The sequence below is a fragment of the Vanrija pseudolonga genome, chromosome 3, assembly GCF_020906515.1.
Source record: "Vanrija pseudolonga chromosome 3, complete sequence".
Lineage (NCBI taxonomy): Eukaryota > Fungi > Basidiomycota > Tremellomycetes > Trichosporonales > Trichosporonaceae > Vanrija > Vanrija pseudolonga.
The window spans coordinates 1,309,632-1,329,857 of record NC_085851.1 but is presented as its reverse complement, the minus strand read 5'-3'; the positions used below and the strand labels follow the sequence as shown (position 1 = coordinate 1,329,857).

The window sequence follows — 20,226 nt, the reverse complement described above, 5'->3', positions numbered from 1 at the left end:
GTCAAAAGAGTCGGATAAGATGCTCATCTCTTGGCCACTCATCTCGAGTTCAACTTTGTGGAGAAAGCCGGAGGCGCGGGCCTATTTCCCGATTTTACACTTATTTGGCACGCCTGCGCCCACGCCTTCCTCACACCGCGTCATCGGGCCGGCGGGTCGGCAAAGCACACATCGGCAGACTCTACAAATGCATAGATTACAACATGATACAGGCTGGTTGTGGGATAGACGTGATGCGGAGGACGGTTGTAGCTCCTGTATGGATGAGGGGGCAGGGGGAGGCGGGGGGAGGGGGAAGAATGGGCGGGCGACGATAAGGCCAGCCAGGCAGGACAATGACCGCCGCTACACATCGGCAAAGTCGACCGCAGCAATGAGATACACTGTCCGCTGGCTGGCCTGCTCGTCGACCCAGCCGAGCCCCTCGCGCATGACGCAATCGTCGAGGGCCGTCCTCGCGCGGACCTGGGGCCAGCCAGTGCGCTCGCGCACGTCGGCCTCGGTCAGCGCGCCGCCCGTATCCGACGCCAGGACGAGGAGCATGCTCTGGTCGGTATCCAGCTCGCGGGGAACGGAGCGGACAAACGTCGTCCCGCCGGCGCTGTGCAGCGTGTACCCGGCGTGCAGGGGCGCGAGGAGGTCGACCGCGCGGCGGATGTCGTCCTCGGTGATCTTGTCGGCGGCTGCGCCGCCGCGCATGCGCTCGACGCGCGCGATGAGCTCGCTCATCTCGATGATCCCGCCGTTGCGCTCGCGCGTCGACACGCACACGTCGACAACCTGCAGCGCGAGCTCGCAGCTCCACTCGCCGAGACCGAGCTGCTCGGACCACCACGCGCCGCGGCCCGACGAGCCGGCGAGCGGGTCGACCCCGATCGCAGCGCACATCTTCTGGAACTGGTGCCGCAGCGCCGGATCCTTGCGGATGTCGGCGCGGTGCTGCGCTGCAAAAGTGACGAGCGCATCGCGGAACGAGGCGAGCGACGTCTCGAGGTGGCCCACTTGCTGGGCGGTCAACGCCGTTGAGAGCGCGTTGTACGACGACGTGGCGGCCGTGTGCCGCGTCAGGCCCGAGATGCCTGCTCCCTTTCGCATGCCGGGAGAGGTGGGGGCGGGGGTGTTGTTGTTGTGGTAATTGCTGTTGCTGTCCGGATGGTTCAATGTCGAGAGCGGCGCCGACTGCCGAGCCGTCATGGCAAGCTGGAGTGGAGATGCCTCCGTGTTGCGGCTGGTGAGCGGGCGGCGAGGGCGGCTTGTGGGGCCTTGTTGTGGCCGGAGCGGAGAGCGGGCCGACTGACCGCCAGCCAAAAGTCTCGCTGGCTGCTCGGATGACCTCCTTCCGTCAGCCTAGAGCCAGCACTTTCTTGGCTCATCAACCTCCGAAGCAATGCCGCACACATCGTCGTGGGGCGGACAGCAGAAGCAGCAGCAACAAAGATAAAGCAAAGCAGCGAACAGAACCCATCGTTTTTCTTTCCCCTAGCTCGCAGCCACCTCCCCCCTTCGCCTTACACACGTTCCCCAACAGCGAACATGGAGTACTTCATCGGATTTGACGTGTGAGTAGGGGTTCTCCCCTTCCTCCCCATGACAAAACTGACTCGAGGCCAGCGGCACTGGGTCGGGACGCGCCTGCCTCGTCGACCGCAAGGGAACCCTCATCGCGGACCACTCTGGTGAGACCCTCTTCCGCGGTCTCCTCTGACCCCCCCAGTCGCCACCGAGACACGCCGGTCCCCCAACGACCACCGCATCTTTGAGCAGTCGACCTCGGACATTTGGGCCGCGCTCGCGACGTGCTCCAAGGCCGTCATCAAGGCCGGCGGTATCGACCCCTCGGCTGTCAAGGGCGTCGGCTTTGATGCCACCTGCAGCCTTGCTGTTGTCGACCGCGCCGGTCGCCCCGTGAGCGTGTCCCGCTCCAGCTCGTCCCAGACCGAAGAGAGCGACGACAACCTCGGCACCGAGGGCCAGTGGAACGTCATCCTCTGGGCTGATCACCGCGCCGAGGAAGAGGCCGAGCTCATCAACTCGACTGGCGAAGGCGTCCTCGACTTTGTCGGAGGCACCATGAGCGTGAGTCGGCGACGGCGCGCGGCGTTCAGTTTGCTAACTGGGCAGCTCGAGATGGAGACGCCCAAGACCCTCTGGCTCAAGAAGCACATGTCTCCGGCCAAGTTCAAGGAGTGCATGTTCTTTGAGTGAGTACGGTCGCGGAAAAGGCGACTGACACACCCTAGCCTGCCCGACTACCTCACCTACCACGCCACCTCGTCGCTGGCGCGCTCCAACTGCTCACTCGCATGCAAGTACTCGTACATCCCCCCCGGCACTCGTGTCCGCCACCAGTGCAACGGCGGTGAGGAGGAGGTCAGCAAGGACGGCTGGTCGGCGCGCTTCTTCAACAAGATCGGTACGGGGAGAATTGTGTCACTGAGCTGACATTGCAGGCCTCGACGACCTCGTCAAGGACGACTTTGACCAGCTCGGCGGCATCCCCGGCAAGAACGGACTCGTCCTTACCGCTGGCCAGCCCGTCGGCAAGGGTCTTAGCAAGTCTGCGGCGGCCGACCTCGGTCTCGCGGAGGGCACGGCTGTCGGCAGCGCCGTTATCGACGCGTGAGTTGGCTCCATGGGGACCTCGCTGACGAACAGGTACTCGGGCTGGATCGGTACCGTTGCGGCCGTTGCGACCTCGAGCTCGGGAGAGAAGGAGCCTGTCCCGACTCTCGACGACGCTGCTCGCCGTCTCGCCGCTGTCGCCGGTACGAGCACATGCCACCTGGCGCAGAGCAAGGAGGGCATCTCGGTTCCTGGGTAAGTGGCTACCTGCCCTCCTCGTCTGGTCCTCACTGACGCTCCTCTCAGCGTCGTAAGTAACCTCTGCCGCCTTTGGCGTGCTTTCTAACATGTCCAGTGGGGCCCGTACCGCAACGCCATCTTCCCAGGCTATTGGATGAACGAGGGCGGCCAGTCGTCCACCGGTCAGCTCATCGACTTCATCATGACCACCCACCCCGCCTACCCGCAGCTCGTCGAGCTCGCCGCGCAGACCAAGACGAGCACATACGAGCTCCTTGGAAAGCAGCTGGAGAAGATGCAGAAGGCGGAGAAGGCGGAGACTTTGAGTGCGTATTGGATTGTCGAGGTCTGGCCAAGTCTTGGTGCTGACCCCGCCAGCTCACCTCACCAAGGACCTGCACTTCTACCCCGACCTGGTACGTTGCTTTCACTCTTCATAACTGTATCTAACTTTACAGCACGGCAACCGCTCCCCACTCGCGGACCCCAAGATGCGCGGCATGATCTCTGGCCTGGCTCTCAACGCCACGCTCAACGACTTGGCGGCCAAGTTCAACGTCACCCTCGAGGCCATTGCGCTGCAGACCAGGCATATTGTCGACGCCATGAACAAGAATGGCCACAAGATCGACTCCATCTACATGAGCGGTGGGTTTTATCGGGTTCGGAGGAGGAAACGCGGCGGTCACTGACTCTCGCAGGATCGCAGGCAAAGAATGGCCCCCTTATGCGCCTGCTCGCCACCGTCCTCCAGATGCCTATCATCATTCCTCCGCACCCTTCCTCGGCAGTTGTTCTTGGTTCGGCGATGCTCGGACGTTTTGCATTCGAGCAGGCGCAATCAGGAGAGATCAGCTCGCAGACCGAGGCCGAGACGGCCGGCGAGCGCGACGGCGCCAAGCTTTGGGACATTATGGTCGACATGACCCAGCCCGCGACGCGCGTCGAGCCACGCACCGGCAAGGAGGGTGAAAGGGAGCGCAAGCTGCTCGACGTCAAGTATGAGATCTTCCTCGAGCAGGTCGAGACGCAGCTGCGCTGGAGGAAGCGTATCGCCGAGGGGACCAGGGAGTAGGACATTTGTACATTGATTTAGGCCAATTTGCATTAGACTTTGAGATGGACTTTGTAATAAAATCATATTAATCAGCGGAGCGTGTCGCCTCGGCGCAAGGGAAAGGTCTGGCTGAGGGGCAAGCGTCGCCGAGGGCGGCGGCGGTGCACTGGCAAGGGGGCCGGCCGGGTGCGGCCACGGTTGAAAGGCGTGTTGGTAGTGTGGGCACTCGCGCCTCGACGCCCTCGCTCCAGCCTCGTCATCCAACACGCGCCCACTCTCCTCCCCCTTCCTTTTTCTCGCCCTGGATCAGCGACCGCGTCTGTGAGTCACACTAGACCCACTCTGATACACAGACGCGCCGCCAAGACGGTGCAGGGAAGGGGGTCAAAGTGGGTTGATTGTCGTCGACGACGGCGCGCCCCAAACGACACACACTGCGCCCCATTGTGTCAACCCACCCTCGCAAGGCCAAGAATTCTATTTTATTCTCGCCCCAAGGGCTCTTGGTGTGACAAGGAGGACGTAGCACGCTCAAAGGGGCTGTCTGGCTGTCAATCAGGCGACAAGAGGCCTGCCTTGACGTGTGTGGCGAGGCACAGTTTCCCACCGCCTCGATGCGATAGCTCGTCTCGCACGCCTCGCACGCCTCGCGGCGGCGCCTCGATCCGTGCAAAAGAGTGCCTAAGCGAGCTAGATAGCGCCCTTGTCAGCAGATTGGGGCGCGCCAAAGGTGGGCGCAAGTCGCGGGGGGCGCGGCAGATTGGCGCGGACAGACCTTCTCCAGCCTGGATTCGCGCCTCCTCTGTGCACGAAGATGTGTGTGGGGCGTGCTTCGCGCCGGCGCACAGAGGTGCTTGGCTTGCTGCTGGCGGCATGTTGGTGCAAAGGAGGGCGTCGTGTCGCCTGGTCTGGCGTGCGTGGAATGGCCGGTGCGCGACGAGCTGGCGGTTGAACGCCCCCGCGACCAGCCTGGCGTCAGTGCCAACTGCCAGTTACCAGCCAGTCCGGTCATCTGCGACTTCGCGCCCAACCCAACTCGTCGTCATACATAAGTGTCTCTCAAGCGTCACCAACTCTTGTTTCTCCATCCCCTCTCTCAACAACTCTCATACACCTCCAACAGCAAACAGTTACCCCCCAACTCCCCCCTCCAACAGTCAGTCTCACCACTCAACCTCCCCCTTCCCCCTCCCCACCGCCCCCTTACTAGTCCGCGTCACCAGCCAAGCCAGCCCTCCACTCGACAACAACACTTCTCACACCCCCTCCCACTCTCTTGCTGTGCCCCCCACCGCCCACCTCCCACGCCTTCACCACTAACACTACACCACAGACAACAAGGGCCACTAGCAATGCCCCAAAAGAACCAGCCGGTGAGTACATGGCAAGCTCCCCACCCCCCTCCCACTCCCTCCCACCCTCCCAGCCCTCATAAGCCCCGCCGCTGCTCTCAACTTCCCCACCCCACCCACTTCACTCAAGTCATTGCTAACCCCAACAGGTCACGGCCGCCGAGGTCGAGCACCTCGAGAAGGCAATGAGCGCGTTAATGGCTAAGGAGGACCTCATCCTTCGCGGTAAGTCACGTCCCTTTCTCCCTCGACGCGACTCCTTCCACTCCACCGCCCTCCTTTCTCGAGTTGGCTGACGCGTATCAGATGCTGCTGTCCGCCCTGGCTATGGCACCCTGGGCAACGTGATCCCCGTCCAGGCCAATATGTTCCAGTCGCGCTTTCACCAGGCGCCAACCATCTAGTGAGTGTTGACGACAGTGACGGTCCTCGGATGTCTAACTAACACTCAACTCCCACAGCCACTACGACGTGGACATCGTCCCCGTTGCCAAGGTTGCCAACCAGAAGTAAGCACTTCCACCACCGCGAGGCTGTTCTAACATTACTCAGGATGCCCAAGCCCCTGGCTACCATGATCTTCGAGGCGGCCAAGCAGGTTGGCGCCCGCGACCCCGACGCGAAGGCCTTCCAGCACGCGGCCTTCGACAAGCAGTGAGTCTGGTTGCGTTGCAGACGAGGCGTGGTTGTGTGATGCTAACTGCGGTGAAGGAAGAATGCCTACACTACCGCCCAGTTCGCCATCGACTCGGCCAGCAAGCGCACCGTTCGCGTCGAGCTCCCCGAGCCCGGCCGCGAGATGACCGACCGCCGTCGTTTTGATGTCCACTTCCGCCTCGCCAACATGATCGACCTGGAGGCGATCACTCGCTTCTGCTCCAAGAACAAGCAGTCGACCCAGGAGGGTTCGATTGTCGTGAGTGACAGTGGATCCTGTACCTTGTGAACGAGGCTGACAATCACAACAGGCGACCGCCCTCCAGGCGGTCAGCATCATGCTCCGTGAGGAGCCTTCCAAGAAGTACACGCCCCTTGGTGCCCGCGGCCGCTTTTTCGGTCTCGCCAATGCCCAGGATCTCCCTGGCGGCGCCCAAGTCCTGTCTGGTTTCCACCAGGCATTCCGTCACACCAGCAACGGCCTCCCGGCCGTCCAGGTCGACACTGCGTACACTGCTGTGTGGAAGTCTGGTCGCCTGTCTGTGAGTGGAGTGGAGTGGGGTGTGACCTGTGCCGGCGCTGATGCCTGTAGGACAACTTTGCCGACTATCTCGGCCTCGGCGGTGGCGGCGGCGGCGGAGGTCGCGGCGGTCGCGGCGGTTTCCGTGGTGGTCGTGGCGGTCCTCGTGGCGGCGCTCCCGGTGGTGGCGGCCACCCTGGCTCGGTCACGGAGCTCAACCCGGGCCAGTGCAAGGAGCTCAGGAAGCTGCTTTACGGTGCCAAGTTTACTCTTCCTTACAAGTGAGTGATCCTCTTCTGTTGCGAAGCCAACCCGAGCTAACGTCTCGCAGGAAGAACAACCGCGTCTATACGCTAAAGGGCATTTCGCTCATGCCCGCCTCCGAGGTCAGCTTTATGATGCAGTCCAAGGACGGCAAGCCGGACCAGAAGATTGGCCTCGTGCAGTACTACAAGCAGCATCTCTCGGTCAACATTACCCAGCCCCGTCTCCCTTGCGTTGTTTATGGCAAGAACTTTATGGCACCGTGAGTCGACTGTCGTCTTCTCCTCTTACCTCGTCTCTGGTCATTGCTAACACGTCCACAGGTTTGAGCTTGTTCACATCAATGATTTTAACCCGGTTCCGTTCGCCGCGATGTCGTCGGACCAGACCGCGGCCATGATCAAGGTCGCTGCCGCCCGCCCCATGGACCGCGCTGCCAGCAGTGAGTGCCCCCTCTCATGTTTTGTGCTTCTCAACTAACACTCGTTCCCAGTCAGGCGCTGGCGCGAGCAGCTCAACTACGAGAACAGTGCGCTTCTCAAGGCGTGGGGCCTTCAGGTGAAGCCCGACATGATGCGCGTTGAAGCTCGCGTCCTCCCTGGCCCAAGGATCAACTACAAGGGCGGCAAGTCGGTCAGCTTGTACAATGGGTGAGCCTCAAAGCTGGCGAGCGAGCTAACGAGTTAGTGGTTGGAACCTGAAGCCCAACAACGGCCCGGCGATGACTGTGAGTTACACCACTGCCGCTGATTACAGCCACTGACGCATGCCAGTTCACGCGCCCCGGCAAGCCTCTGCAGTCTTGGGCAATTCTTTGCGCCGCCCCGCGCCTTCCCCGCGGCTTTGTCGGTGAGTTCCTCTGCCGCGCTTCTCTTGAACATGATTCTGACATCACCTTTCCCAGAGGGCTTCGCTCGGCAGCTTGTCGGGGCCCTTAAGCAGTATGGTGTCGCAGTTTTCAACACTACCCCTGATATCCTCGGTCTGGCTAGCATCCAGGGCAGCGAGAACACGCAGCTTCATGACTCGCTCACTACCGCGGCGCGTACCTGCTACCAGAAGAACCAGATGGCGCCTCAGCTTATCGTCGTCATCCTGCCGGTGAGTCACACCGCGGTTGACCAACTCTGACCTTCCTTCCAGTTCAAGGACGCTGCTATGTACAAGGAGGTCAAGACCGTTGCCAGTGAGTGGCATTCAGTCTGGGTCTGTCCATTTCGCTGACGATCTTAGACATGCGGCTCAAGGCGGTGGGTATTGTGACGACAACGTCACGCTGACTTGCAGAATGTGATCACCCAGTGCCTGGTCGCCGACAAGCTCCAGAACGAACGCGGTATCGACCAGTACCTTGGCAATGGTGAGTCGAGACTGGCCTCGTCGTGGACCTATGCTGACTCTACCAAGTCTCGATGAAGATCCAGGCCAAGCTTGGCGGCGTCACGCACGAGGTCAACGTCCCTGGTGTGGACGCGACTACCTTGGTTATGGGCGCGGATGTGAGTGACTGCTCGCTGTGCGTCTATTTGGTCTGACGCATCAGGTCACCCATTCTGGCGGCGGCCTCGGTAGCACCAACCCCTCCATCGCAGTCACGATCGGTTCCATGTCTGGCGACAACGTCAGGTACGAGGCCGACTGCAGGCTTCAGGACTCCCGCCAGTGAGTACAAGAGCTTCGTTCGGCCTGTAAATGCTTACATGCGGCGCAGGGAGGTTATTACCGACATGAAGACGATGACTAAGACCCTCATCACTACTTGGATGAGCAACAACAAGGGCATTCCGCCCGCCAAGATTATCATGTTCCGCGACGGCGTCTCTGATGGTCAATGGCAGATCGTCAAGGAGTGAGTGACGTCAAGGATCTGATTGCCTGTGCTGACACGAACACAGCCGCGAGGCCTCAGCCATCCGTGCTGCCGCCGCCGAGATCAAGCCTGGCTACAAGCCCAAGCTCACTTTCGTCATTTGTGCCAAGAGGGTAAGTTGGCCGTCTAAGGGATAGAGTTCGCGGCTGATTTCATGCTCAGCACAACATGCGCTTTTTCGGCATCGACGGTGTCACGAAGGGCCTCGACCAGAAGAACGGCAATCTCCCCCCCGGCACCGTTGTCGACAAGGATGTCACTCACCCCTTCATCTTCGACTTTTACCTCCAGGCGCACCACGGTCTCCAGGGCACCGCTCGTCCCACCCACTAGTGAGCAGATACCGCCTCTTTGTGCCCGTTGTGCCCTCGCTTATGCTCGCAGCGTCGTGGTCGAGGACGACAACAAGTTCACCGCCGACCAGATGCAGACGATGTGCAACCAGATGTGCAGCACGTACCAGCGCGCGACGCGCTCTGTCTCGGTGAGTACCTTGGGAGGCTTGTGGACTTGGCTGACTTGACAGATCGTCCCCGTTGCCTACGTGAGTTCCCCACTCGAAACATAGTCTTGCGATCTGCTAACCCCGCCTCCTTCCCCTCGCAGTACGCCCACGTGAGTTGACTCTGCACGGCCTCCAACAGTCCAGACACTGACAATCGCAGAATGCCTGCGAGATTATCCGCCTTGCAGTCTACACCGACGAGTCTTCGGACGCTGCGACCTCGCTCTCGGGCCAGTCTGGCGCGCCTCCGGCGCCCATGGCTGAGTTCCCTCAGACGATCTGTGAGTGGTGTCGCACTTGGCTAATGTGGTTGGTTGCTGACAGGTCTCTTTCCAGCGCACCGTCTTCGCGAGTCGGGTAACTCCAAGCTCGGCTTCGTGAGTTGCAGTGGTCGCCACTTGGGACGCGCTGACATCTCAGTACATGTGATCGCATCACAAACCAGCGTAACAGTGTTCCGCACTGCGCTGTCTTTCTCTTCTCTTTCGTCGTCGTGATTGTTTATATAAAATGTCAACGTTCATAGAAAACCTCATTTCTTGCTGCCATCCTTGCGCTAGATAAAAATGGATGCAAACGGCTATCTCGAGATTGAATGGGCTGTAGCGGCGCTGCAGGGTCAAGAGTGCAATCAAGCAAAGTACTCACCGAGAGCAAGTGTCCGCCAAGGGCGCGCCTCGCGCCGCACCAACCCCACCTCCACTTCCAAGTCCCCCACCACCACCACCAAGCCGCACTTCCCTCCCTCCTCCCTCCCTCCTTCCTCCCTCCCTCCTCCTCCTCCACCATCCCCCAGCAACCAACAATGGAGCCATGATCCTCGGCATCGGCGTCGACATCCTCTCCCTAGCGCGCATAGAGGCCGTCATCACGCGGCGCACGGCAGCGCGCCTAGCAGCGCGGATATGCAGCGCGCGCGAGCTGGCGCAGTTTGACGCCCTCAGCGGCAGCAGCGGCGCGTCGTCGACCGACGCAGACGACAGCCTGCGGCGCGCGCAGCTCCGCTTCCTCTCGGCGCGGTACGTGCCTCCCCGCGAGCGCCTGCTGACGCGCGCCAGATGGGCAGTAAAGGAGGCAGCGTACAAGGCCCTGCCCTTCGCCGTGGGCTGGAAGGAGCTCGAGCTGGGGTACGCGCCGTCCGGGCGTCCCCTCCTCGAGCTCGTGGGCGACGGCGCGGGCGCGGGTGCGGGCGCGGGTGCGGGCGCGGGTGCGGGCGAGCAGGCAGCGCCTGGGGCCGATATTGGCGCCGGCAGCAGCAGCGCCGCGCGCAGGATCAGCCTCCTCACTACCATCTCGCACGACGCCGGCGTGCTCGTCGCTGCTGTTGTCGCGCAGGAGGACAGATAGAAGCTTGCAGAGGTGTGGGCTAATGGATTGCTTTGGGCCTAGCTAGGTACGCGCAGGTGGACGTCACGGCTTGGTCCTTGGGCTGCAACTTACGCGCGCTGTCGCAACCTTGTCAGACGCGCTGTCGACTCGTGTCGGTCTGGGTCGACGAGCAGAAGGAGCGGCATGTCTGCCTGCTCACCGCCCTCCCCCACAGCACTATGAGCCAGACACGTAGCCTCCCCAAACGATCAATGCAGCTGTCCCGCGGCCCTCACCATCCCCACCTCCCAACGACCACCCCGCGCCCGTTCTGGAAATGCACTGCATAGTGGTACATCGTTCACAGTCACAGGTGCCCACGACTTGCGTCGCGAGTCACGTGCACAACAAGACTTCATGATTCTGATTCTGGATTCAATTCTCAACTTCTCACGTCTCTCCCCTTAACACTTGCCGCATCGCTTAACGACGGGTCGAGGTGGCGTTGTTGAACGCAAGGAGGTTGGGCGAGCCCGCGGGGAGCGAACGGCCACCGGCATCGCTGAGGATGCCGGGGCTGGCGAGAGCGATAAGAGCCTTCTTGAGGCGCTCGGGGGTGAGCTCGCGCTTGGCGCGGACAAGCTCGACGACCTCCTCCTCGGGAGCGGGGAGGACAGCCTGGAGAAGCTCGGGGAGGAGGTCGTAGGCCTGCGAGTAGGCGCTGGCCTCGTGCTCGACGGGGACGAGCTCCTGCGCACCCTCGAGGATGGAGAAGGTGTCGCTGCCCTCGATTGAGATGAGGTAGGCGAGGAGACCAGCAATGTGAGGCGAGGCCATCGAGGTGCCCGAGATGGTGTTGACGGGAGGAATACCGTTCCAGGTCGACTTGATGTTGAGACCAGGGGCGAAGATGTCGACACACTTGCCGTGGTTGGAGAAGTACGCGCGCTCGTCGCCGATGGTGGACGCACCGACAGTGACGGCGAGCTTGGAGGCAGCGGGCGAGAACGTGCAAGCGTCACGGTTGTCGCTGATATCGTTAGCTTAGACTCCTCAGACATCCAACAAAGTAACTCACTTGCCAGCAGCGACAGCGAAGTGGAGGCCCGACTCGACGGCGGCGTCAACAGCGTCGTCAAGCGACTGAGCCTTGCCACCACCAAGCGACATGTTGGCGACCGAGCCCTTGTGCTTGGTACCGCCGGCCTTCTTCTGCTTCTCGGCGTCCTTAGCAGCCCAGAGGACACCCTTGACGACGTCGCTCATGCTGCCCGAACCGTTGCTGCGGAGAACCTTGACGGCGACGATTTCGGCCGCCTTGGCAACGCCATACTTGGCCGAACCAATGGTACCAGCGCAGTGAGTGCCGTGGCCGTTTCCGTCCTCGTCGGGGTCACCAGAGGGGATGGTGGCACCCCACCTGGCACGGCCCTCAAACTCCTCGTGCTGGACGTAGACACCAGTGTCGATAACGTAGGCAGTCACGCCCTCGCCGCCGTGCGTGTCGTAAACGTACTTGTTGAAGGTACCGAGGCGGAGAGTGTCGCGGTGCGAGATACGGGCGAGACCCCAAGGAGCGTCCTTCTCAGTCTCAATGTCGCTGCCAAAGTTGTCGACACCCTTGATGTCGTCCTGGGTGCGGACGATCTGGTCGCGCTCAACGTACGCCACCTCGGGGGCCTCGCGGATAGCCTGAAGGGCCTCGGCCGAGAAACGACCGGCTGCCAAGCTATCAGCAAGCATCCTGAATAGCCATTGCTGCGCAACTTACAGTAACCAGAGAAGTCGAAGTTGGGGATCTCGTCGGCGTAGACGTGCGTGAGGCCATCGTCAACACCCTGGAGAGGCTGGTCGCGTGATTAGCACAAGACTCGGAGATAAGGCCGTTTGCCACCCGAGGTAATGACAACGAGTCGCATCGACGACTCGGGTATGATGGGGGAGAGGCGAGGTATGCGTGATGATCCCATGGGAGGCGCAAGCGCACGCCACAACAGGGGGGTCACGCTCCGATGCTATCGGCCACGGGTCTGGATGGGATGACGGCGGGGAGGACACTTACAGCGGCGTTCTGCCAGACGGCAACGTTGTCGAGGTGGAGCGAGATCTGGTCAACAGACACGCCCTTCTTGAAGACGACAATGTACGAGTCGGGGATGACCTCGCCAGCCACGTTGAGGGGCGCAATGTCCTCGGCGCGCTTGACCGGGGTGGCAAGAATGGCCGGGAGGAGGGAGAAGAGGACGGCGAAGGACAGACGCATGATGGGTATGATGACTGTGCAGCAACGACTGGATCAAGTGAGGTGGAGTTGGGTACTACTAGAGTGTCAATGCGAGCGAGATGGGAGCGATGCAGGCAGTGATGGGGGGACGTAGTTGGTTAGAGGGAGGTGGAGACAAGGAGGAGCGCGTTAAGTAGTGGGGCGGTGACTGGGGGGAGAGTGAGGGTGGGAGGTGGACGGGGGAAGGCTGGCTGCGGTGGATGCTGGCTGGTTGGCTGCCCGGAGTGGCAAGTGACCGTGGTCCCCTGCCTGCTGACTGCTTGCTGGCTGGGTCGCGCTGGGCGGCGATAACGCCTATGACGAGTCCACTCGCAAGCGGGCCCGATGACCAAGGGCGGGGCGGGCGGGCGGCACGGCACCATCACGATTCACGTGCAACCATCACTCAACGCAGGCGTCATCGGTCAATTTTGATCCCGTCACATTGAGAAGGAAGGAAGGCTGCTCATTGATACGGTCAGCGGCGCGTACCCGTCCGGATCCAACAAACGTAACCACCGTCATCTAGCGCGGGGACTCCACACTCGCATGTAGCGTGGGTGACTTTGGCCACGACCAGAGACTTGACCCAGACGTTTGCCTTCCCTCGACGACGACGACAACAACAACAAGTCAACATTTCTCACAGCTCCTCCTCTTCATTGCTTCCTTCTCCTTCTCCCTTCACGACCCACTGCTCTCCAAAGTCATTCACACACACACCTCTCATCCTCTGTCATTCACTCGCAGTTCACCACCAAAGCCATTGTGTACTGATAGCTAACCCTCCCCCGCTACCACCTCTCCCCTGCTCTCACCTTCCCCCTCTCACCTTCCCTCCTCACCCCCCTCCGCCATGCCCGTCCGCAAGAAGGCCACGGTGGATCCTACCTTCAACGCTTACGATGCCGCTCACAAAGGACTACGAGAGCACTTCGAGAAGGTCAAGTGCAAGGGCTACAAGGACAAGCAGGCGCTGTTGACCCGAGGAAGGAAGGCATTCGTTGCCTTGATTGTGAGTGGTCTGCGGTGGCAATACATTCAACTACTAACATGGACCCAGGGTAGCAAACTCCCCGCTGATAGCAACGTCGAGCCTTTCTGCGACTGGGTCGAGAACGAGGTGAAGACCTACCCCGGCGACTCTCACTCACACCCCAGCTTGCCGAGATCAAGGACGACGTCCCCTGTGCTCTCTATCTCGCATTCCACTACGCTGCACTCGAGACTATTCACGACGAGCTCGCTGTGACCCTCGCGGAGAGTGTTGCGACTCCCAATGAACCATCCACCCTCCTGGACTCTCCCGAGGTGGCGCTGGTGCGGTGTGGCTTGCTGATTGCGGCGCTGATTGAGAGGTGGGTAACGACGATATGGCAACGTGACTAACCATTCGCAGTGTCAAGGTTCGTCCAGTAGCTGCAGGCGGATACTGACTCGAGACAGGACACCAGCGGGCTCTCTGGTATGTTGTGTTTTGCCCAACCTCAGCTAACGCCAGCCACTGCCCCCGACCTCCACACCGCCAAGTGGCAGAAGCTGCTTCTCAGCCTTCTCAAAGCCTTTCTTGGGGGACGACTCGGAGGCCCAGACGCATCTTCATCGGTACGTTCATGGTCCTTCCCCAGCTGACATCAAGGTATCCGACCTTCTCCAGGAAATTGCCACGGACAAGGACAACTCGATCGGCAGGACACTGCTGGTAAAGGACGACGGTGTCGTCACGCTCGGTGAACTTCTGTATGAATCAACATGTAAGTGGACACGCCTACCCGTGGTCACGCGTACCCTTGACATTCTCATCTGACAATGAGCAGTCTCCAGTCTCTCTGTCAACCTCGTGCGCACCATCGGCGCCATACTTCCCTCCGGGAGGCGTGAAACCTTCATAGACAAAGCCTTCGCAGACCAGCCATGGTCACCAGAGGTTGTCGTCGGCGTGAAGGCCCTGCTGGCTGAGGTGAAAGCACAGACAGGCAAAGTGTCGCCAGCCGTAAGTCCCTGTCGGTACCTATCTCCCTAACAACATCATGCAGATGTGCAAGATGATCGTGAACGCGATCGCCGCCGAGGAAGGCGTCCAACGCCCCAGAGGCTTTACCCTATCCAAGTTCATCGTCAACGGAGAGGACAAGCTCGACAATGACAAGTGCCGACGCCGGCTGGAGCGCCACGACATTATCGTCTACTTTGACCGTTTTGCCGTGGTGGTGAAGGTTAGTTATTTGACTTGCCCTTCTCGCTTGTTGACAACTCTCTTTAGGCGTATTCTGAAGACGGCACCGAAGACGAGTCTCTCTTTGGCGTTGCCAGGATCAAATCATTCAAGCGTGCCACCCGAGGCGGTGACGGCAGTTCCGACTTCATCTTTCAGGTTGGCACAGAGACGACTGTCACTCTTGGCATGTCGGACACCGAAGCAGATGCTTTTGAAGCCGTTACATCGCAGCTGAGAAGGACTCGTGCTGAGCCAGAACACCCTGCCCCGCCGCCGGTCGAGAAGGAGCTGTCACCCGAAGAGCCAGGCGCGTAACATCCTTTGAAAGACGCTGACCGCTCCTGCAGCCGCCACTGAGCTTGGCTTTATCGATGCAGATTCGCAAGTGGGCGACAAGGAGGACTGGCACGGTCAACCGCAGCCAAAGCCATCACCAGACATCCCCTTAACCGAGAAGAAGAGTGGCGGCTCCTCCGCCGCCACGAAGAAAGACGTCAACCACAAGAAGAGCCGCAGCCTGGCTTCCTCTGCTGTATCCACCCCGAAGCGCCAGTCTGTTACTGCTACCAGGGCCGGCACTGGGGCAAAGGGCAAGGCGACTAGCGTTGTTCTCCCCCCTCGGCAGTCGTCCAAGCATGTCGACAACTCGCCTGCGTCTTCGGTCACACGGGTTCAGCCTCGGCACCAGCCCGTCCTGCCAGGGTTTCAGCAGCGAAGGCGAGCGAGAGGCTCGCTGCCCTCGCCCTAGATAACTGTGCCTCTCCAACGGCGACCCGTGACTCTGTATCACGCGAGCCGTCCATTCCACCGCCACCCAAAGATAAGGAGGAACAGTCCGCTGAGCGGCTTGGACCTCCAGAAGCGAGCAGTGTACCGGAGATTCCGGATCCCACAGAAGGTAGCGTTCCTGCGTCCCCTCAGTCGGCTGACCGACATCCACAGCGGACCCAAAGCCGCGAAGGACCTGGTCAAGCCTGGCATCACCCGACACCCCAAAAGTCGTCTTCCATGACATGAACATTCTGGACCCATCCCCTCAGGATGTTGCAAACCATACCGTCGAGGTAGAGACGCCTACTCGAGCTCCGCCCCTTCCGCGCCGGCCCGTCAAATCTGCCCTTGTCCACGTCCAGAACACTGGACGTCAGGTAGGTGTTCTTCAGTCGGAGGTTACCACGCTGACCACGTAGCTGGACGATGCTTCAAATGAGGCGCCTGTCCACAAGCCAAGTACAATTCCCTCTGGGCACAAGACCCGGAGCGCCGCCCCACCAGCAGTACACCCTTTGCAGCCGACTACTCTTCCCCCGGCCCCCAGCTCCAAGGGAAGAAGAATGTGAAGATCACCGAGAAGGTTCAGATGGCGCCAGCCACCTTCTACCCTACCGCGCAGGATGATGCTGCCACGGAGCGTGTGTTCGATGAAGTCGCCGGACGAGGAGATGGCCCCGACATTTCCAGCGGCTCGAGGGGTACAGTGGCCCTCCCACTGAAGCCCTCTGCACGCGTGAGTAAACTGCGGCTGCGTCGCTCAAAACAAGACTGACAACACCTTCAGGTCGCCGACAGTTCACAGAACGTCTCGCAGGAGCAGATCCTCTCGGGGTTAAATCTCGAGCTTCCGCAACTCAACGGCAGTGGCATCGGCGCACCTGCTGCGTCGATGCAGCACGCCATAATTTTCTCAGCCTTCCCAACTGCCCACACTGCAGTCCCTTCAGGACCAGTGCGAAGGAACTCTGCAGGCCCTGCGGACCGTCAGTCGAAGCGGGCTAGGTTCTCGCCGCCGAGCGGGAGTCGAGAGCACTCGATACACTCGGTGGGTCACGTCACCGTTGGGTCAAACAATCACTGACGGAGTGCAGGCCCTGCATGCACTGGCCGACGTAGCACACTCGATGCTCTCTCAACGCGTCCTGGCCCCGGCGAGGAAGGTTGGCAGGACCCACCGTCACCTCGCCAGCTCGGTCGAGGCAACAGCCCATAAGTGGTGCTCTGAAGCGTGAGTTGGCGGCTCGCAAATCCTTGACTGACCCGATAGGAGCGGCATGACGGCCAAGTTGACCACAGCGGACGCAGCCTACCAAGCGGCGCTTCAAAAGCTCAGCGACTCAACCCGCTTGGCCAAGGAGGGCGCGGAGGAGCGCCATACCAGGGTGATTCAGAAGATGGAGGCTTCGACCAATGTCATGTCGATCCCCGACTCGCTCTTCTAGTTCGCAGCACATGTGTCCCACTGTGCTGCTGAACCCTCGTAGTCTCTCAGTCCCGTGCGCCCCCGTTGATAGTAGTATGTGATGACAATGCAAATGCGACTACGAAATACAGCGGATGTCAGACTACCGGACCATTGATGCGAGCGCCGGGAATGGCGGCGTCTTGCTTGCCAAGACGACCATCTGCTTCTCATGTGAGATGTACCCCTTGATGAAGCCCTGGAGGTCAGCCTTGTCCATCCGTGCAGTGACTCACGCGGTAGATCATGTTTGCGACCATGCACTCGACCTCATCGCTGTCGACATTGACGCCATGCAACCTGAGTGCTGTTTGGAACGTCGAGATGGGCACCCGCGAGCTCTTGTCGCTCGCAATCCACGCCTTCTTGAACAGAACGCGCAGGCATCCCTCGCGCGCACGCTCGACAGCCAAGTAGGTATTCAAGCCGACCAGACGCGTCTGAGCCGCCTCGAGATGCTCGTCGTAGTCGGCGATATCGCCGTTCCTGGTCGCCTTGACAAACGGAGCGTACGTCTCGGCGAGGCGGGGGTGGGCTTCGAGCAGCTTGGGCCGGGGGAAGGAGCCTCGAAGGAGATGCAGGGGGATCAAGTATGTGAGGATGAGCCTAGCGAGCGTCAGTATCATCGTCCATCGCAGCGACCTACTCCTGGTTACGGACGGCGTCGGCGGGGCAGTGTAGCAGTGCCCAGGTGAGCTCGTCTGTCGCCTTCTTGTCCTCGCCGTTGAGGAACGCCAACATGCCCATGTAGTAGTGCCATGTGACCTGGTCTGTGAGCGGGGCTTCGTCGACCGGTGGTGTCTTGGGATCGCTGACGACGGCGCGGACAATGTTCTTGCAAAGGTTCGGCTTGCCAACCTGCCGGGTCAGACCTAGCCAACTTGGGCACCCACCTTGAAGTAACACTTTATACTGAGACACGCGACATGGTACACGCCATTACGACGGCTCTGCGCGCCCTTGAAGGTGCGGTCGGTCGCGCATATGCTGAACGCCTTGGAGACGGTGCGGGTGCACTCCTCGAGGCTGGGCATGCCGCCGGTGCTAAAGGTCGCGGCGTCCGCCTGCTCGGCGAGCTCGCGCAGGTCCCGGAGAACAAGATAGAGCACGGGGAGGGCCCATGCCGGCTGCTCCTGGAACCACCGGAAGAAGAGAATGACCAGTTGGTGCTGGTGTGAATATCTGTAGGTGGCGTGAGAACGGCGTCGTCGTCGGCCGGCCGGCGCGTCGGCGCGGTCGGCGCAGTCACACTCACGCCGAAGCATAGTCGTTGTTGTAGAGCGCGTGCACGGCGGCGCAGTGGCGCACGGCGATACCGTCCCATGGCTCGGGGAGCGTGTGGCCCGGGTTCTGGAGGCGCTTGTCCTGCGCGCGCGCCGTGTCAGTGATGCAACGTCCGCCCGTCGTTCGGGACACTCACATCGATCGGGCCGACAGTTTGGGACAGGCCGCGCGCGGTGCGGTTCCGGCTGTCGAGGAGGCGGAGGAGCGGCGTCGCGTCCTCGTTTCGCAGCGGCTCGGCGAACGCCTGGATGAACTGGTGCAGCTTCATGGCGTTGTCGAGTGGGCAACGTCGAGCAGCGAGCGCGAGATGGTTGATACTATGCTTGTGTGGCATCCGACTGCCCCTTTGTCGATCGACGACATCGACGACATTGTCATGACGGGGGGTGGGTCGGCGTCTTATCGCGTCCCCCCATTTTGGAGGATTGTTTTTCGGATCCGGAGCCGTGGTCGTGCTGCTTACAATGCTCGTCGAAAAGTTGACGTCGAGTGGTTCAGTCGACAGCAACTCGGATCAGCATCGACCCGTTCCAGTCCATATAACTCGTCTTGCAGCAACAAGAGTCGCCCTCGACATCTCCAACGCAACGCAACCTACGAGTTCTTACGAAACACCCCCACTTCCGACCTACACTCCGCCTCGCGCACCCCTCACCCAGCTACTCCACCCACTTGACCCCCTCCCACAATGGCTGTCCGTGAGTAACCCCTCGGCTTGGACCGACGTGCTGGACCGGCACTGACCCCACATAGGCTGCCAGTTTGAGAACTCGACCGACATTGGAGTCTTCTCCAAGCTCACCAACGCGTGCGTCGGCTGCAGGCCCCCCCTGGTCGTGCGACTGGACTGCTGCTGACCATCTCGCAGCTACTGCCTCACGGCTCTTGCCTCGTCGAGCAACTTTTACTCGACGTTCGAGGCCGAGCTCAGCGATGTCATCCCCATCGTGCACACGACCATCGCCGGCACGCGCATCGTCGGCCGCCTGACCGCCGGCAACCGCCACGGCCTCCTCGTGCCCTCCACCACGACCGACCAGGAGCTGCAACACCTCCGCAACTCGCTCCCTCCCACCGTTGCCATCCAGCGTGTCGAGGAGCGGTTGTCGGCCCTCGGCAACGTGATTGCCTGCAACGACTACGTCGCGCTCGTCCACCCCGACATTGACCGCGAGACTGAAGAGATCATTGCCGACACACTCAAGGTCGAGGTCTTCCGTCAGACCATTGCCTCCAACGTCCTCGTTGGCTCGTACTGTGCTCTCTCCAACCAGGTGTGTAGGAGTGGTGCACGAGAGGCGGGATACAGCAGCTGACACCCCGCGCAGGGCGGCCTTGTCCACCCCAAGACGTCGAGGTCCGAGCTCGACGAGTTGTCGTCCCTCCTCCAGGTCCCACTGGTCGCCGGAACCGTCAACCGCGGTTCCGAAGTGATTGGTGCCGGTATGGTCGTCAACGACTGGTGTGCCTTCACCGGTCTCGACACGACGGCCACCGAGGTCAGCGTCATTGAGGCCACCTTCCGCCTCCAGGGCCAGACCTCCGCTGCTGTTATCAACGAGATGCGCGACTCGCTCATCGACCACTACGCATAAGTGCGTTGTTGGTGCGTTGCTGCAGTTGTGTCTAGACTATCAGAGTATTTCCAGTGTAACATGCATCTACCTCGGCGGGGACGTGTGGCAGGGGGGGTGTGATGTGGCTGGAAGGGCGGGTTCGCGGGCCGTGGCGCCGCTACCGGCGTGCGTGCCACCAGCCTCGAGGGCGCTACCGCCCCAGGCGGATGCTGCAATGCTAAAGTACATGTATGAAGTGTCCGTGCGGTACAAGGCCCGAGAGAGGGACAGAGGGGAAGAGAGAGAGAGAGAGGTGAGAAACGACAGCCCAAAA

At 61.0% G+C, this 20,226-nt stretch overlaps 7 protein-coding genes across 8 annotated transcripts; 4 read left to right on the top strand and 3 right to left on the bottom strand.

The window, feature by feature from the left end:
- Positions 1-345: 345 nt before the first annotated feature.
- Positions 346-1,095, bottom strand: Snf8 (Vacuolar-sorting protein SNF8; the record flags this gene model as incomplete). Its single annotated transcript, XM_062770603.1, has 1 exon — positions 346-1,095. One exon carries the CDS (start codon positions 1,093-1,095, stop codon positions 346-348), a length of 750 nt encoding a protein of 249 aa, XP_062626587.1.
- A 291-nt stretch (positions 1,096-1,386) lies between these two features.
- Positions 1,387-3,948, top strand: YDR109C (putative sugar kinase). Its single transcript, XM_062770602.1, has 12 exons — positions 1,387-1,559; positions 1,612-1,676; positions 1,715-2,076; positions 2,122-2,201; positions 2,241-2,413; positions 2,451-2,619; positions 2,656-2,817; positions 2,869-2,872; positions 2,918-3,128; positions 3,181-3,218; positions 3,261-3,450; positions 3,504-3,948. Exons 1-12 carry the CDS (start codon positions 1,534-1,536, stop codon positions 3,875-3,877), a joined length of 1,854 nt encoding a protein of 617 aa, XP_062626586.1. The 5' UTR covers positions 1,387-1,533; the 3' UTR covers positions 3,878-3,948.
- A 1,009-nt stretch (positions 3,949-4,957) lies between these two features.
- ago2 (Protein argonaute-2) lies at positions 4,958-10,374 on the top strand (the record flags this gene model as incomplete). The annotated part of the gene is made up of 26 exons (XM_062770601.1): positions 4,958-5,015; positions 5,193-5,232; positions 5,361-5,436; positions 5,518-5,614; positions 5,673-5,720; positions 5,764-5,865; positions 5,923-6,127; positions 6,180-6,410; positions 6,461-6,669; positions 6,720-6,914; positions 6,976-7,094; positions 7,146-7,302; positions 7,340-7,379; positions 7,426-7,501; positions 7,557-7,753; positions 7,796-7,838; positions 7,886-7,902; positions 7,940-8,012; positions 8,060-8,151; positions 8,196-8,314; positions 8,364-8,501; positions 8,548-8,635; positions 8,685-8,854; positions 8,907-9,006; positions 9,188-9,308; positions 9,839-10,374. The coding sequence occupies exons 2-26, from the start codon at positions 5,212-5,214 to the stop codon at positions 10,372-10,374; spliced, it is 3,270 nt and encodes a 1,089-aa protein (XP_062626585.1). The 5' UTR covers positions 4,958-5,015; positions 5,193-5,211.
- Positions 10,375-10,664: 290 nt separating this feature from the next.
- CPC735_031240 (Subtilisin-like protease) lies at positions 10,665-12,764 on the bottom strand. The gene is made up of 4 exons (XM_062770600.1): positions 12,398-12,764; positions 12,107-12,182; positions 11,414-12,056; positions 10,665-11,365 (listed from the first exon to the last, which is right to left on the bottom strand). The coding sequence occupies exons 1-4, from the start codon at positions 12,596-12,598 to the stop codon at positions 10,819-10,821; spliced, it is 1,467 nt and encodes a 488-aa protein (XP_062626584.1). The 5' UTR covers positions 12,599-12,764; the 3' UTR covers positions 10,665-10,818.
- Positions 12,765-13,454: 690 nt separating this feature from the next.
- On the top strand, positions 13,455-17,101 carry LOC62_03G004076 (uncharacterized protein; the record flags this gene model as incomplete). 2 transcript variants are annotated; one of them, XM_062770598.1, is made up of 10 exons in its annotated part: positions 14,458-14,591; positions 14,635-14,814; positions 14,862-15,123; positions 15,164-15,714; positions 15,759-15,964; positions 16,007-16,046; positions 16,109-16,323; positions 16,375-16,635; positions 16,682-16,818; positions 16,858-17,101. In XM_062770598.1, 6 exons carry the CDS (start codon positions 15,830-15,832, stop codon positions 17,030-17,032), a joined length of 963 nt encoding a protein of 320 aa, XP_062626582.1. The 2 variants fall into 2 exon arrangements, with proteins under 2 accessions (XP_062626583.1, XP_062626582.1); XM_062770599.1 differs by lacking the exons at positions 15,164-15,714; positions 15,759-15,964; positions 16,007-16,046; ... (2 more) ...; positions 16,682-16,818; positions 16,858-17,101 and adding exons at positions 13,455-13,613; positions 13,662-13,721; positions 13,760-13,956; ... (1 more) ...; positions 14,100-14,203; positions 14,238-14,352 and having other exon boundaries at positions 14,416-14,591; positions 14,862-15,131.
- A 3-nt stretch (positions 17,102-17,104) lies between these two features.
- On the bottom strand, positions 17,105-18,666 carry CSN12. The gene is made up of 6 exons (XM_062770597.1): positions 18,473-18,666; positions 18,308-18,417; positions 17,946-18,234; positions 17,699-17,910; positions 17,289-17,658; positions 17,105-17,251 (listed from the first exon to the last, which is right to left on the bottom strand). The coding sequence occupies exons 1-6, from the start codon at positions 18,602-18,604 to the stop codon at positions 17,156-17,158; spliced, it is 1,209 nt and encodes a 402-aa protein (XP_062626581.1). The 5' UTR covers positions 18,605-18,666; the 3' UTR covers positions 17,105-17,155.
- Positions 18,667-19,024: 358 nt separating this feature from the next.
- Positions 19,025-19,931, top strand: TIF6 (Eukaryotic translation initiation factor 6; the record flags this gene model as incomplete). The annotated part of the gene is made up of 4 exons (XM_062770596.1): positions 19,025-19,034; positions 19,090-19,144; positions 19,205-19,610; positions 19,665-19,931. 4 exons carry the CDS (start codon positions 19,025-19,027, stop codon positions 19,929-19,931), a joined length of 738 nt encoding a protein of 245 aa, XP_062626580.1.
- Positions 19,932-20,226: the final 295 nt, after the last annotated feature.